At 50.8% G+C, this 16,338-nt stretch overlaps 5 protein-coding genes across 5 annotated transcripts; 4 read left to right on the top strand and 1 right to left on the bottom strand.

Annotated features, from left to right (window-relative positions):
* Positions 1-832: 832 nt before the first annotated feature.
* On the top strand, positions 833-1,911 carry PFICI_02800 (uncharacterized protein; the record flags this gene model as incomplete). The annotated part of the gene is made up of 3 exons (XM_007831381.1): positions 833-961; positions 1,046-1,314; positions 1,392-1,911. The coding sequence occupies 3 exons, from the start codon at positions 833-835 to the stop codon at positions 1,909-1,911; spliced, it is 918 nt and encodes a 305-aa protein (XP_007829572.1).
* A 1,918-nt stretch (positions 1,912-3,829) lies between these two features.
* On the bottom strand, positions 3,830-4,470 carry PFICI_02799 (uncharacterized protein; the record flags this gene model as incomplete). Its single annotated transcript, XM_007831380.1, has 3 exons — positions 3,830-3,919; positions 3,977-4,295; positions 4,409-4,470. 3 exons carry the CDS (start codon positions 4,468-4,470, stop codon positions 3,830-3,832), a joined length of 471 nt encoding a protein of 156 aa, XP_007829571.1.
* Positions 4,471-6,009: 1,539 nt separating this feature from the next.
* On the top strand, positions 6,010-7,614 carry PFICI_02798 (uncharacterized protein; the record flags this gene model as incomplete). The annotated part of the gene is made up of 1 exon (XM_007831379.1): positions 6,010-7,614. The coding sequence occupies one exon, from the start codon at positions 6,010-6,012 to the stop codon at positions 7,612-7,614; it is 1,605 nt and encodes a 534-aa protein (XP_007829570.1).
* Positions 7,615-8,526: 912 nt separating this feature from the next.
* On the top strand, positions 8,527-9,634 carry PFICI_02797 (40S ribosomal protein S4; the record flags this gene model as incomplete). The annotated part of the gene is made up of 3 exons (XM_007831378.1): positions 8,527-8,540; positions 8,720-9,142; positions 9,283-9,634. 3 exons carry the CDS (start codon positions 8,527-8,529, stop codon positions 9,632-9,634), a joined length of 789 nt encoding a protein of 262 aa, XP_007829569.1.
* A 3,741-nt stretch (positions 9,635-13,375) lies between these two features.
* Positions 13,376-15,530, top strand: PFICI_02796 (uncharacterized protein; the record flags this gene model as incomplete). Its single annotated transcript, XM_007831377.1, has 5 exons — positions 13,376-13,669; positions 13,803-14,223; positions 14,349-14,567; positions 14,672-15,070; positions 15,157-15,530. 5 exons carry the CDS (start codon positions 13,376-13,378, stop codon positions 15,528-15,530), a joined length of 1,707 nt encoding a protein of 568 aa, XP_007829568.1.
* Positions 15,531-16,338: the final 808 nt, after the last annotated feature.

Genomic DNA, 16,338 nt, shown 5'->3' with positions numbered 1-16,338 from the left:
GTAAACCGTCGCCTGACGAGTCCACTAACGATCCTGGGTAACCGTTCGGGCTGCGTTCCGAGCGAACGGGAATTTTTTTGGATTTTAAGTTTTTAAAATAAGCTGTTCTCGTGCACTCGGCACTCTGATGCAACGACAAAGCTGTACAACTATCAGGCTTGTCTCATATACATGACGACGGGAAGAAAAAGAGAGTGACAGAGGACGCGCGCTGCATACTACATAGTACCTACCAAGCCCTTGAAGCCGTTATCTCCTCCATACCCGCAAGAGCATCTATTGTATGTATGTACCTTGGCTAGCAATTCAGTCGAAGCAGTTCCACGTCTGCATGTGTGCATGTGGATTTGTCTTGCGTCTTTGACCCGTACGTATGTACCTGTTTTATTACATACATTACATACCTTACCCTGGACTGCCTTCATGGTTCTCGCTCGCGCGTACCGAGAACCATCAAGCAATCAGCAGAAGCCAACCCAGGCCCAGCACGAATTCCGGCTGTGCCAGCTCCCACGCGCCGTTTATTAAATCAAGAAAGCGCCGGTGCTCCCCCTACCTTCATCTCATCATCGCTCCTCTTCAACTCTCCGCTTTTTTATCCCCCCTCCCCTTCTCTTGTCAAGTCAGTTGACTGTCTACATTATCCAGAGTCTACTACGTACCCTGCCTGTCTACTTACAGCAAAGCGCAACTTGGTCTCGACCATCCCCACTAAAATACAAAGAACCTCCCGCATCTGTCCTCCGTCTACCTACCGTAGTTTCGCGATCTTGAATCTTCCGCTCCCAGATCTCGACTCGCGCCCCAATCGCATTTGTTCCACTCAGCCATCATGGACTACTCGCAGCATTTCTATGGCAGTGGCGGCGGTCAGCCATACCAGTTTCTCGGCATCCCACCCCCAACACCTTCACACTCGCATTCGGTAGCTTCGGACGAGTTTAACCAGCAATCTCCCGCGGTTCGTATGCCCTCGAGAAGAGTATGCTGCCTGCCTGGGTACTTGGTCCGCAGTGCTAACGGGGCGGCGGCGGCCGGATAACAGGAAGTCTACGATCAATTTCAAAACTTTGAAAACTATCCGCAATTTGCCAACAATCGCGCGCACCCGCACGCATTCCAAGCAAGACAAACCCCGCCTACGCCGCCAGCCCAGCAACACCTGAACACGCGGAACCACAGGAGCTCACAGAGCGATGCCGTGTCAGCAGCCAAGCCTGAGCCTGCCCAAGATGCCCAGGCAGCCGGGTCAAATTCAGATGACGAGGACATGACGCCCGCCCAGTCCCGTCGCAAGGCGCAAAACCGTGCAGCGTGAGCGCCCAATACCGACCCTTTTCCCACAGCTAATGAGGACGTCAAATCACTAATCGCATTCTTCTGACTCACAGCCAGCGCGCCTTTCGAGAACGCAAAGAACGCCATGTCAAGGAGCTCGAAGCAAAGGTTGCTGCGCTCGAAGCCGCGCAACAGCAGACCTCGACTGAAAACGATCAGCTCAAGCGCGATCTGCAGAAAATGAGCACCGAAAACGAAGTCTTGCGCGCGACATCTAATATGAGCCAGAATGGGTCAATGAGCCCAGCAAGCAACCCTCCAACAACGACAGGCCCTATGCGCTTCAACCCGACAGACTTTTACTCTGATCTGCTGGCAAATCACACCAACAAGACACCAAGTCATCGCATCGTCGAGTCAGAAAACGGCGAGCGACTCCTTGCGGCCGGAGCAACCTGGGACCTGATTGTCAATCATCCGGCGTTCAAAAAGGGCCTCGTCGATGTTGGTGATGTAAGTGAACGGCTCAAATCAAAAGCCAGATGTGATGGACAAGGGCCTGTCTTTGAGGAATCGGCGGTTCTTAAAGCCATTGAAGAGAGCGTGGCCAGTGGTAGCGACGAGCTATTGTAAGCCTGATGCAACGGATCGACAATTGGCCGTCCTCAGATACTCTGTCTGAGCTTGCAGTGCCACTGTCAACTCTCGATCTGTCGTCGTACAATCAAACAATTGGGCAAAGTTTATATTCTCGCCGCATATTCGCCCTCATTCCGGAACATTAAACCTACTTTCTGACTTCTTGACACAAGATCAAGCGGCGTTGTTTGGCGTTGGCTCTTGCATTTCATTTCACGTTTTTGGGTTGGGAGGATTATCTGGACTGCAACACTAGGAGCAGCGACTATGATTGTGTCGGGACGAGAACAGCATGTGAGGCTTGAGCCAGTCTCTAGGAGTTCATAAACGAAAATCTTCAGGGGGGTCACTGACCCAAAGGCTAGCGGTCTTTTGATGTTGTACATCTGGGCGTTCATAGTCTGAAAATGACAAGTTACTACAAAGGCCAATGGTTATGACGAAAGCCTTGATACAAAACACTGTACTGTTTCGGCAGCGGACAGTGACATGAAATGGCATTATTGACTGGACATTGAACAACAGTGGTAGCTGTCTACTGATCTGATCGGATAGTGAACGTAGTACATTGTACCCATGCTTCGGTGACTTCACAGCGTCGACTCCTGCTTGGCAGCGAAATTTCACTTGCTGTGCTTTGTAGAGCATTCCATGTAGAGATACACCTTGCATTCATGCCTGATGCCTCGGATAGCTCCGGGCACAATTGCTACGGTAATGCGTGGCGGTCGATCTCGCCGACGGCTTGCGAAGCCGATCGACCATGCGGCCCTAAGCGGGCGCGGAGACACCCTCATTCGGGAAGCTCGATCCGGGTTTGACACATTCCAGGGGGAGAAAGCATATTTTACTCTCATTTACCGCATGTGTCTCATGCTGCCGGGTCGTCGTCGTCAGCTTTATCCCCAGCCCTACCGTTCCCACATAACAATCGACTTGATTTCCCAATGACCCATGGATCGGCGGCGCATGGGAATGGGGGAGGGGGCAAAAGGAATAAAGCTCATTTGCTGTGGGTGCCGGAGCGTCTTGGTAATCCTGAAATCTGGAGTGGTGTCTGCGCCTGCTTTGTCAGACTGCGTTGCGGCTAGGGCCTCATTTGTTTTGGCCTTTTGAGGGAGGTGTCTCATATTTTGTGGCCGAGTTCCTGCTGTCGCAATCATGTTCATCCGCATAAGTTGTAAATAGCTCCTACATATTTTGGAGATAAGAATGATGTGCACAATAATCAAGCAGAGTTTGAACACGTAGACACCACCTCCCTTGATCATATCAACGGTTTGACCAGTGTTATAGATGACTTGTCGCTTGGTTGTTCTGACGTTCAGGGGCCGCTCGTGTAGTGTACTATGCGGCGTATAATGTACAACGACAATAGAATAGCACATAGCTCGTGAACGAGGCTTCTTATCATCATGCCCAGAAACGTGTGCTCCGGCATGTTTAGGAACAATAAGGCATTAGATATCACTATTCCTGCAACGTGAACGTGGCCCCTTTAATGTATCGGGGACTCTTTCCTTTGTTCGAATGGTAGCCATTGCAACAACCGAACTAGGTGATCACCAGAAATTCGGCTTCTGAAAGCATTTTTCTCTTGCCGCTTCAGGAAGTACTGGACTGCGGGATTTGAGACATTTGCGACTAACGTCATGGCTATTGTCAAGGAAATCAAGGCTGGTTCGAAATAAATTGTTGCCTCGAGTAACTATTCGGAAAACTTCGATCCAGTGTTTTTCAAAGCAAAGGCTAGAACTCCATGAGACGTTTCCAAATGTCTCTTGCTGCACCTAAACTTTGGGCACGTTATCAGCTCATCATTGAAGCGCCTGTTTATTGTCATCTAGTAGTCCTGTAGTGTCAAGATGTTCGGTGTGGGTGAAGCGAGGGCATGAATTAACAAGATCCATTACTACTGTAACTTCTTCGTCGCCTCTCGAACATGTGTCGACCCTCCAAATAGCCCGAGAAAATATGCCGACCTAGTCAGGCAAAGAAACGCCTATTGCAATGAATCAGCATGTGAATATCAATCAAGGCGATCTGTAGCTGCACAAACCGTCGCTCCAATGTTGCCCCACGTCATGGCATTCCAGTCGCCGACAGCTAGGAAACTCTCGAGGCCCATCAGGTAGACCGTGACGCCAATATGGCTCAGATCGGCCAGCCAGAGGGCCACAAGGTAGTTTCTGACGACTTTGAGCTCGGTGGTCGTGTACAGGACTGCTACGCCCAGCAGGAAGAGAAGGCCGTAGGCATTGCCCAGCTGCAGCGCGACGAGGCGGGAGTTATCCGTGTGCGCAATGGGCGCCGCGGCCGAGATCTGCTCCTCGATGAACCAGTCCGGGGATATGAAGGGTGCCACGGCCCCGGCAATCCTGTCATATTCGGGTCAGCTTGAACCTATCCCGGAGCATACGTCCCCGCCAAGACGGGTTTCCGGCGCCGGGCAGTAGGGAGCAGCAGGTAGAGTCCACAGAAGTTTACATACAGTGAGATTGGCTCAATGACCGTGAAAACAACTCTTGGAAACGTGGGCAATTGAGAGGCCATTTTCGGAGCACTTGGTCCAACCCCCTAGTAAAGTCTGTGGATTGGTGGTATAAATCAAACATGCAGCGCTTGCAATCAGGTGGTATGTAAGCAGTAAAGCCTCGCTCTCCAGTTATTGTGCCATGGGGACAGAACAATAGTACTACTTTTAGTGTTTCAGGGCCGAGCCGAGGAACCATACAGTTTCCCCAGCCAGCCTCTTAGACGATGGATCTCCAGTTTTATATACACTACGCATGTATTGCAAATCAAGCCCCTGTTGATGATTACATTGAGTCCATCTTGCAATCATTAATGCTTGACACGGTAAAGATTCAAGAAATAAACAACGGCCGTGAACATTCCGTATTGAGCAGAGGCACACACAAGAAAGCAGTTGCAAATACAGATAACACGGCAGCTGCCCGCCAACTGCAACAAGAATCGTCCAAGAATCCTCCCCGGGCAGCGTCCGGAGATAAAAATGAATATGTTTGCATTGCAGTCGCTGTATTGTCGATCTTCTTCTTCATTTGACACAGGACGATGAGAGCCTAGAACACGACCTTCATTTCTCGTGCATTGTCGCTGAGGGGCGACTACCGGGATCAGTTCTCCTCTCCTCGATCCTAATGGTCGGCCATTAGCTCGACATTGACAAAGAAATGCTAAAACAACAGCCCAGAAGGCAAAAAGGCCCAGGCCTAGACAAAGAGGAGAATGATTTGCCTTGACACTGCTACATACACTACACACAGTACATACCACATACACACATTCCAGGTTTGACCTGGCGAATTACCGTTTCTGTTCGTTCGGTGACACTTCACCTCAAACGTTCATTCGCAACGCCAATAAGCCAGGGCGGACCCCCGAAGACCACTGCCACTGCCATCGCTTCGCACTACAAACCCCATCCATCGTTCTTCTCCTTTGTCCAACTAAACAGTCCATCCACGCGCGCCTCTATCAACTGGACAAGAATGGGATGATGGCCTCGGCGTTTGCCGGCTCGGATGTTAGCAGCAGATGTTGATGGCGGTTTTTTGTTTCCCCTGCTGGTATGCTGAAACTCTGCTTTTGGATTTGCCATCCCAGCCAAGCAGATTCCCATCTCCGCTTCTGCTTCTAGACTCCAAAGCTACCGTATCCCCAACGGCTACTGCCGCCGCGCGAAGGTTCAGTCAGATCCGTCCGATCAGGTCTTCCACATACCGGACGGACTTTGTCTCCATCTTGCTTCTCCCTGCGCAACTTATTGTCCTTTGGAATGGTTCTCGTTCTTTGCAGTTCGCTTGCCTGCCTGCTATTCAAACTGTACTGTAGGTAGCCAGGCTTTGCGTCTGCACAGTGTGCTACTACTACTACTGCTGCTGCTGCTCTCGATACGGGTGAAGGAGGGAGAGCGCTTCTTCTTCTATTCCCGTCGTTTGTCTTGGTTCCATGTAACTCTAGTCGTCCCGACCTTTTTTTGAATTCGCCACAGATTATATTTGTATTGATCTCACGTTGTCCGCGTCCCGTTCCAATGCCCTTCGATAGCACCTTTGCCCATTCAACATGGCCACTATTGAGCCACGACTGATTCATCTGTTGAACGAGCCGACTCCGAAGCCGCACCACGCCGAGCTGCCTCCGATCAAGGGCCTTAGTCTTCCCAAACCCACCGCCGGTCTTCAGCACCCTCATTCTATCGACCCCGGCGCTGGCCAACGATCCGATGGACATGATGTCGGGTCGGCGGGCCAATTGGCCCTGCAGTCTATACCACCACTTCTCACCCTGACAGAAGATGGCGCCGCCAGCTCTACTTCGCGGGCTACCGCAGAGAGGCATCCACCACATCACATATCATCCCAAGAACTTCGAAAGATTCTTGACATTGAGGATACTCCGGAGGGTACGGAAGATGCTATTACAAAGAAAAGGCCCTCCAAGGAGGACTTTATGCACCTACCACAGCCTCCCAAGAAGCAAAAGGCTTCTGCAGAAATGAGGTTTCCAGCAATGCCCCCAATGATCGTAGGTTTGGTCCAGCCGCCACTGGACGCCGGAATGCTGCCATCCATGCCATCCTATGACAGCCGCCCACGATCAGAACCACCTAAAGCACTGAGTATTGGCAAGCCGCCAGAACTCCAGACTACCTCCGAGGAGCAAGCGGCGCCCAGCCCTCCGCCCGATGCAGAGCGTACACCCACAGGCCGCCTCAAGCGGCGGGCAGCCAAACCCCGGCGGAAATGGACAGAGGAAGAAACAAACCACTTGTTATTGGGCGTCAGCAGGCACGGGGTTGGACGGTGGACAGACATCCTGGAAGACAAGGACTTTAGTTTCAATGAACGCACCGCTGGTGACTTGAAGGATCGATTCCGGACATGCTGTCCCGACGAACTCCGGTCAAGTGCTCGGGGGAAACAAGTCGCAAAGCAGGCAAAATCAGATGCAGCTGTTAATGCCAAACCAAAGAAAGGACTCATGTCGGAGAACATACTCAACGAACCAGAGGAGCATGCCGAGTCAGATCAGGGTCCCTCGGCCCAAAACGATTCAGACTCTGCACAAAAACAACGCAAAAGTCGCGCACATCGGAAGAAGTTGGAGGACCTGGCCGAGCTAGGTATCAAGGGTCCATTCAAAAAGTCGCAACGACGTGGCCGACGGCCCTTTTCCGAGCAGGACGATCAGGAAATTCTCTCGGGTTTTGAGGAGTACGGTCCCCAGTGGACGAAAATCCAGAGAGACCCAAGATTTCACCTGTCGAGTCGTCAGCCAACCGATTTGAGAGATAGACTGAGGAATAAATACCCCGAGAAGTTTGCCACTGCTGAAAAGACACAACTGCAGGTCAAGGGCAATGGTTTGCTTGAACCTTCGGTCGACATGAATATTGGTCATACGTTTGACAAGTCAAAGTCGGCGCTGCTTGAGCCACAACTCATTCGCAGCAATGAAAGAGAAGACATGCCGAGATGGCCCCTCTCTACTAGCCTGATGGACACGCCAGAGGCATCTCAAGCATCACATTACGCGGCCTGGACCGAGGTGGCCGGGGGAGCATTTCCACCGGGTGGAATGGGTGAGATGGATATTTCAAGACTTATTCTTAGTGATACCCATGCGGCACACGAGCCTCCAGCGTCAGACAGACGCGGCCTTGGATGATGAGCCATCAAATGTCAGATCGGACATTATATATTTCAAGAATCCGAAGTGATTTGGGCAGTCAACTACCAAAATACCTGCGGCGGACCTTTGGGAGGATGCAGCCAAGGTCCCGACAGGAACATGGAGAGCCAGCATGAAATGAAAAGGGCTCTCTATGCAGACGCTCGAGGATCATGATTTCATCCTTGCGCAAGAATACTGGGTTTTAGCGGTCAAGCAAAAGATACAAATAACACAAAGTATCATAATGGCTCTGCCTTTTCTTGGGCAACAACAGTCGAGGCAAACAGCCACGGGTCCGTGCCGCATTATGTGCATTAACAGTATCATAGTGTACGAACAGCTCTGTAAACAAACGTAGTGATTATTGATTCGTTGCGTAGACTCAGATGGGACAGCACGCCGAATAGGAGCGCGGAATGAAGGACTGAGGAATACATGCCCATTTCTTAGGACATCACAGAAGGGCATCTTGTGCCAAACAACGTTGCATCGGGCCGTGCCTGAAGATCGTGTGGTTGTACACCAGCTCTGGGAATCGAACCGGTGCTTTATCTTCTTGTCTCTTCATCTATTGATACTCGTCTATTCTCATCGCCATCATCGTCGACGTCCACCGTGGTTGGAAATGCCGGGCTGACTGGCAGCTGCAAGTGGATTCGTGCTGTTTCCTTATCTGTCTCCGATAAGGAATTTACCAGACGCTGCAGCCATAATTTTTTTTTTCTGCCGTTTGACCTGCAGCTCGGGCCCCTACGCCAAAAAAAACGAAGTCACGTGGGAAAAAGCTAGGGCACCACCCACAAACCTCAATCAACTCTTCGCTTTCCACTTTTGCGCGAAACTTTTACTTCGAGCACTCCAAACCACCCGACCTCACAACTAACCCACCAGCAATCAACCGCCAAAATGGGTAGAGGACCGTAAGTGACAGCCTCAAATCGATTCCCTTGCTACATGAGAAGGCCCAGGACTTTTTTATCTGCTGCCAATGGGTCGCTGCAAACAAATTTGTCCCGGGCCCGATCCTGCACCTCGATCTTGCGAAACCTCGAAGAGAAGAAAAATAACCATCACGATGCTAATATTTCCGGCCTCACAGTAAGAAGCACCAGAAGCGCCTTAGCGCCCCCTCGCACTGGCTTCTCGACAAGCTCTCGGGTGTCTACGCTCCCAAGCCGTCGGCCGGTCCCCACAAGCAGCGAGAATGTCTGCCCCTCATCATCTTCCTGCGCAACCGTCTCAAGTACGCCCTCAACTACCGTGAGACCAAGAGCATCTTGATGCAGCGTCTCATCAAGGTTGACGGCAAGGTCCGCACCGACATGACCTTCCCCGCCGGTTTCATGGACGTCATCACCATCGAGAAGACTGGCGAGCACTTCCGCCTCATCTTCGACACCAAGGGTCGCTTCACCGTCCACCGCATTCAGGCCGAGGAGGCTGAGTACAAGCTGGGCAAGGTCAAGAGAGTGCAACTTGGCAAGGGCGGCATCCCATTCTTGGTCACGCACGATGCGAGAACGTGAGTTCTGTCAGACATCATTCAGCCGTTGGATCAAGCTTTGGTCGAACCACCCCGTGTCTGGGTTATCACGAAAGAGCTTCGAGACGATGGCTGTATGTTTTCCCCTTCCCAACCCACGTGCTAACGTGCAATAATAGCATCCGCTACCCCGACCCTCTGATCAAGGTCAACGACACCGTCAAGATCGACATTGCCACTGGCAAGATCACCGACTTTGTCAAGTTCGACACTGGTGTCGTCGTCATGGTCACTGGTGGTCGCAACATGGGTCGTGTTGGTGTCATCACTCACCGTGAGAGACACGATGGTGGTTTCAACATCGTCCACGTCAAGGACGCCATTGACAACACCTTCGCCACCCGTGAGAGCAACGTTTTCGTCATTGGCTCTGAGAAGCCCTGGATCTCCCTGCCCAAGGGCAAGGGTGTCAAGCTCACCATCGCTGAGGAGCGTGACCGCCGCCGCGCTCACGCTCTGGCTGGCCACTAAATGTTGGGCCATGGCCAAGGAATTGAAAAAAGGGATATGTTCGGTACTGGTTGACTTTTGATACGCATGGGCTGGAGTCTACGGATCATGCTTTGTGCTAGCCATCACGACGGCGGCTTCTTTAGGTAATGAAGCTCAAATGAGAAGAAAGCAATTGACAATTAAGAAACCTGTTCAGCCCTGAAGGCTTGCTTCCAGCCCAGACTGTTTGTACGCTCGGATCCTATCGTGATGTAAAGTAGACCTGAAAAGTTTGTTCGATTCTCGTTGCGTTGCAAGACCACTCGATGCGAGCCTCGGATGCTCTTCTAGAGCTGCATCTTTAATTGCTTCTTTCGGTGATGTGTGATAGTGACTACTTCTTGGAGCATGGGGACATTTTCGTCAAGACTCACCGCCCGCTATGGGATATTTCCTACACATGGCTCACCATTCCCCGTTGATGCCTTGCGCCATGCAGCAAATGCTCGACCTCTCCCTTTGGAATTCTTGAAAGTTTCTGACATGCATGTGGACACGATGGGTGAGTATGTGCGACCAATCACTTGTGTGGTATTTCGCACGATTCGTATGCTTTGTCAAGGCCAATTTACACTTGCATTTTTTGAGAAGTGGAAAAATCGATGAATGTGTAGGGATGTAAGTTTCCGTCTTTCTCGTCCACTCTCAACTATCTCAAACACTAAGCTTGACTTTGACCAAATTGATGTGTCAAGTATTGCGGGATAATGCTTATAATATTGGGGAGGGAGGGAGTGATTTATTGACTTGTGATGTAATTCCTTTTCTTTTTTTTCCTCTCTCTCTCTTTTTCTTTTCCGGGGGATTTGTACGTAGTTATGCTAATGTGGGTAGCCGTGGTGACATTCTGGGGTAAATTGGCCTAGAGACGGCGCCTTTTTCCCCACGTTTGTCTCTTCTTGTTACACCACTGATCCCAGGAGCAGCGCCCATGGTGTCTCGTCGAGTATAGTGCATATCGACTGCCTGGGCTTGACCATCACGTGTGAGTTTCTATTACGTTATTGTCTTCTGTTTTTGTTTGCTTTTCGTGCAATGCGTTTTCATCCTTACCGGGCACATCATCTGCTTCCCCAAGCGCCCTGCCGTGCGTGCGTGCTGTCGAAGAGTAGGTAGGCATGTACGATTTGCCCTGCCCTGTTATTAAATTTCTATATTTCTGCAACTGACATAAGCCAGAATCGCACACTCCTTCCGCCCTTTTATAATGAACCACGGGTAGTCATGGTAAAGGCATCGATTCCGATTGGACTTATAATGCTGACATGCAAAAAAGTGTAGGTATATGTGCAAGCCCTGAACCAATATTTGCCCGGCATATAAGAGTATAATAGCTCGTTGGACAGACGCCCAAGGTTAGGTACCGTAAGCTCTGTGCGCAGAATCCGTCGTGGGGACCCTTGTGCAACTCATCCCGCGGCGCCAACGAACCAAATGTAATAAAAGGCATGGGCGACAATTCTTGAGTTTGATCACCCAGCCATACTGAGGTGCACAGCAACAACAATATCAAGTTGAGTGGCTTCAAGATTCATCCCACGACCTTTGCGGCCAGAATACGTCATTAGTAATATCTCAAGCTGCATCTCAGTGTCATGTCAGCTGACGTTCGGAAAGCGGCGAGCACAAGGTCGACCGAAAAAACCCCCAGCACAACCCAGGCCGTTTCCGCATACCGGATTCGGAGGGGCGGTACGTGGACCATGTCTTGTATACTGGCTAGCTTAGTTGATTATAGGCAAACGAGCCATGTCAGCCCGGAGAGGCGAGTCTTCTGGAAGCTCTCGACGCCAGCCAGAAACGACATCATGTGCAGATCCCACGTAGTATTTTATTTGCATGGAATATCTTGTACAAGGCCCCTCCCCCTCATCAGCAAGGCACTTCAGGTGGCTGCGGGCAACATGAGGTTGTGTGTATGTCATTCTGTACGGTACCTGACGACTGCGCTGGCGTCTGGCCCGTTGTCAAGAAAGCCCAAGCCCATTCCATTCCCAAGAGATCGTGCGTGCGTGCGCATTGCATGGGCATGAGACAATACTTTGGCGGCTGGCCCGATGTTACCCCTCCTCCATTCAATAACACAGGACAAGGCGACTTGCCCGCTTGACAATTGGCCCCTGGTCAGGCAAAAAAGAACACCCCTCTTTCTCACACCAGGACGGTCCACAACTACATGGCCACGAGATCTTTGAAATTGGAGAAGAGCTTTCCTTCTTCCCTCATTACCAATTTCTCTGAAGTCTGAGAGGAGCCACTGTGCAGATCGATTTGTTCCTCGTTCGGTATACGTACACCGAAGCTTTTATGCTATACTAGACTTCTCCCGGTGAGTGTCCGGCCTTGAGCCATTTCTGCGGCAATGATATACCGAGAGGGTCCATCGGCCAAACCCGAGCGAACAAACAGGCGAAACGAGCCCATCGTCAAGGGTAAAAAAATACGCAACCGCGGCGAGGCACAGCAACCCCCAAGGGAGGTAATTGCATTGTATGCGGAGAATACTACTCATGCGGGCAGGCAAAACTCATTTGCCCATAGTGTGCTTTTTGCATCCCACGGACTGCTGCATCATTGTTGGCCAACTCAACTTCCGTTCCCAGCGCTAGGCTCTTGTATTAGACACAAGCGCCGGTCTTCTTTTGGGGACTCATCCCACGCTCGGTTGCGTTTTCAGCCAAGTGGTTAGTTTTGGTCCTCTCAAACTTTACTTGAATCGTTTCTTTCCTCTCCTCTTTCTGTCCAATTGCGTGCTATCCGTGCTCTTTCCTACAGGAGACTCCACGCTGCATAGATTCCCCTAGCTCTCTCGAGTATGTTGTCATCTTGACAAGCTTCCGTATTGTAGGTACTATGCGTTAGCTCGGATCATCTGTGAAGGCTTGGCTCCATTCTCTATATAAATATACACGATGTGGTCAGCTGGAGTGTGCCGAGTGGTGCCCTCCCCCATATTACACAACCTGATTTACACATCTGCTACTTTCTCCAGTCCAACCACCAGAATTCAGTACAAGCTGTACTCTGTCAGCATTCGTTGACCATTACTGGGTTTCTTGTGACACACGCTCGGCGGAAACGACAGCTACTCCCGGCTCTGACACACCAGATCCGGGCAAGTCTACTTTGCAGGAAGAGGGTCACGAGGTCTTTTACCCGAAGCCTTCCAGTGATACACAAGAAGAGTTTTGGTCAGCAAATTTCTAGTCTCAGTTGGTCCATATCCTGGACATACAAAACACGGATATTTTTCTCTCGGACGTTGCTCCTCTTGTTCAGGCCTCAATCGCTCTCTGTCCTCGTCGACTCCTGCGAGCCGATCCGCTTCAACCTGTGCCACGCTTCATCGGGAAACAATACAATCTCCACCCATGATAGCAAGGCTTTCCTAAATTACGCACGGGTTTTTCGATCCATCATTCTGCATTATAGTCACCACTTATTTTTCTTCCTTCATTGGTCCAGACTGGTCGGTTGGTGTCTGCTGGAGCCCTCCTATCCGAACGGCCAACCTCCCAGCCTGAACATATAGAACAGGGCCAGAGGAAATCCTCAAGGCAGAGAGAATTCTGAACTATTGTCAGAAAAGTCCAGCTTGGGTTATCTTTTAGTCTGGCTCGATCATAAAAAGTTTCAAAGCTAGACACCATATAAGTGCATTTGGACTGTCACTTTATTTGCGATATTCGCCCCCCGACTTATACAAACCACGCTCTCGTGATGTCGTCAACACGCTTAATGAAGCATCTCTATCATGCCGGCAGGCGTAGGTTCTCCTCGATTCCCACGAGGAGGTCTGCCGGTAACGGAGGCAGTAGCCGGGCGTCATCTGGTCCTTCACAGCAGCTTCCTAGATGGTCCGGCGGCTCGGTGTTTGCACTGACGGCTACCGCCGGTGTTGTCGGCTTTGGCCTCGCCGCCTCGGGTCTACAACCATGGCCGAAAAGTCACGTCCTGCTCTTTGACAGCAAGGTCTCTTCGCCACGTTATGCATCATTGCACGAGTTGGAGATAGTATGCCGCCTAAAACAAAATCCCTTCGAATTTTCCGCTTCATTGTTTTTCGCTGCCCCCCCCCTTGAGGGCCCGAGACCAATTTTTCATCTTCTCTCCCAATGTACTGACTTTGATTTGTCCCCCCAAATAGGCGCTAGAGGAGATCCGTCATGAGATTGCAGCAGCAGCAGGCGACGGCGAGGACGAAGACATCATCTCCACGGACCCAGACGATTTGCACGCGCACGGGTACTCGGAATGGTCGAGCACCAACCCCGAGGGCCTGCCGGTGGCCGTGGCGTACCCGCGGTCGACGGAGCAAGTCTCCACCATTGCCCGCATCTGCCACAAGTACCGGATCCCCATCATCCCGTACTCGGGCGGCTCGAGCCTCGAGGGCAACTTTTCGGCTCCGTACGGCGGCATCAGTGTGGATTTTGCCTACATGGACCGCATCATTGAGTTTAACAAGAATGACATGGACATTGTCGTGCAGCCCAGCATTGGTTGGCAGGACTTGAATGAGCAATTGGCCCGGATGGAGAGCGGACTCTTTTTTCCAGTCGATCCAGGTAAACCGTTTTCTTTATTTTTTGAAGGTTGACAAATTGTTGAAAGAAGAAGAAAACGTCGTCTATGTTCGGGATATGCACACATGTCTCATCCACTCATGTGAATACTGACGATGCATCAACAGGTCCGAGTGCCAAGATTGGCGGCATGATTGGAACAAATTGCTCAGGGACCAATGCAGTGAGATATGGCACAATGAAGGACTGGGTCATCAACCTTACCGTTGTTCTTGCTGATGGGACTGTCATCAAGACACGCAGGAGACCGAGGAAATCCTCGGCCGGGTATAATCTCAATGGATTATTTGTGGGCTCCGAGGGTACTCTGGGCCTAGTGACTGAAGGTTGGTTTTTCTTTTTCTCATTGGCTCCTCGTGACCACGAATATTCGGCAGGCTACAAAGAGGGTTTTTTTTTTCCTTCTATTGACATAATTTCTTCAATCTAGCTACACTCAAACTCGCAGTGGTGCCCGAAGATCTCTCCGTTGCCGTGGTCACGTTCCCCACGATCCGCGACGCGGCCTCGGCAGCGGCCGAGGTGATGCAAACGGGCATCCCGGTGGCAGCCATGGAGATCATGGATGAGGTGCAGATGCGCGTGGTCAACCTCGGCGGTGCGACGGCGCCCAAGGTCTGGGAAGAGATGCCGACGCTCTTTTTCAAGTTCTCGGGCACCAAAGCCTCGGTCCGGGAGCACATTGGACTGGTGCAGAAAATCACCAAGAGGAATGGCGGGAGCAATTTCGAGTTTGCCAAGGATCAACGGGAGCAGAAGCTATTGTGGTCAGCTCGAAAGGAGTCGCTGTGGTCCATGTTGGCGCTTCGAAAGGACGGAGAAGAAGTCTGTGAGTGACACCAAACATGATGATTTTCCTCCTCCTCCTTTCCATCAGTTTCGAGGGTTTGATACTAAACAAACGCTGGACTTAAGGGAGTACCGACGTGGCAGTGCCGTTCAGCAGACTAGCCGACTTAATTGAGGTCAGCAAAAAGGAAATGGACGACATGGGCCTCTTTGCGAGCATCCTGGGCCACATTGGCGACGGCAACTTTCACGAGAGCATCATCTACAACCGACAAAAGAAGGAGGAGCGCGAAAAAGTCGAGCTTTGCGTCAAGAACATGGTTCGGCGCGCCATTGAGATGGAGGGGACCTGCACCGGCGAGCACTCGGTCGGCTGGGGCAAGAAGGAGAGTCTGCTGTGGGAGGTTGGCCCCGATACCGTGGCCGTCATGCGTCTGATCAAGCAGGCGCTTGATCCGCGGTGGATCATGAATCCCGGCAAGATTATGAATTTGCCTTGATTGGGGGGCATGTTGGTTTCATGATTGGAAAGAAAAGAAAAATTTGGGTGATTTCACCATGGGAAGAATTGATACTGGCTGCTTCTTTTCGGCGAGTTTTCATTGGTTCTCGAGTATCTTTATTTCTTTCTTTTAAGGTTCACCAAAAATAGATTTTTCATTTTCAGGTAAGTATCAGCTTGCATACTTAGGTACCAAAAATCATCAAAACCTAACATTCTTGCCATGCCAGTACGAAAATTGCTACTTGCCCCGGTGTGTTTGGATTGTAATAAAGGCTAGAATCTACACCATTGTTGTATCTTGATAGTTCAGGCTTCTCCTGTTTTTGGTCGATACTTTCAAGTATACTAACTACTGGCTTCGCGCGTGGGGATAGGACATAATGGGCAACAAAGGTAGGTAAGCAGGAAGTCAATTTGGTTCAATTTACGGGCCGTGACCTGTCAATTATAAAATGCAAACCACTTGCAGCAAATGATGGGTCAAATCACCCGTCCCATTTACATCAGAGACATGGACCAATCAGACCACAAAAGACCACCGCTGTACATACATGTCACACATGCACATCAATGTGCCGTTTGCTGGCTTTGAACCTCTTGGGGGTGGGTGCCGACCAATCAAGAAGTGCAATTAAATGATATAACAATCGTCCTGGTTTCATTCTTGCTTGGTTGGGATACATGCCAATCTGTCGCCTTTCTGCCGCTGTTATCGTCGCCGCGGCTGGAATTCCGAAGCGGCATTATTTTCATTTCTATTTTTTTTTCAAACTTCGTCTCTCTCTCTCTCTCTCTCTCTCTCG

This window comes from Pestalotiopsis fici, assembly GCF_000516985.1.
Source record: "Pestalotiopsis fici W106-1 unplaced genomic scaffold PFICI_Scf_2, whole genome shotgun sequence".
Lineage (NCBI taxonomy): Eukaryota > Fungi > Ascomycota > Sordariomycetes > Amphisphaeriales > Sporocadaceae > Pestalotiopsis > Pestalotiopsis fici.
Note: the sequence above shows the minus strand (reverse complement) of the source record. Positions and strands in the feature narration are given on the sequence as shown.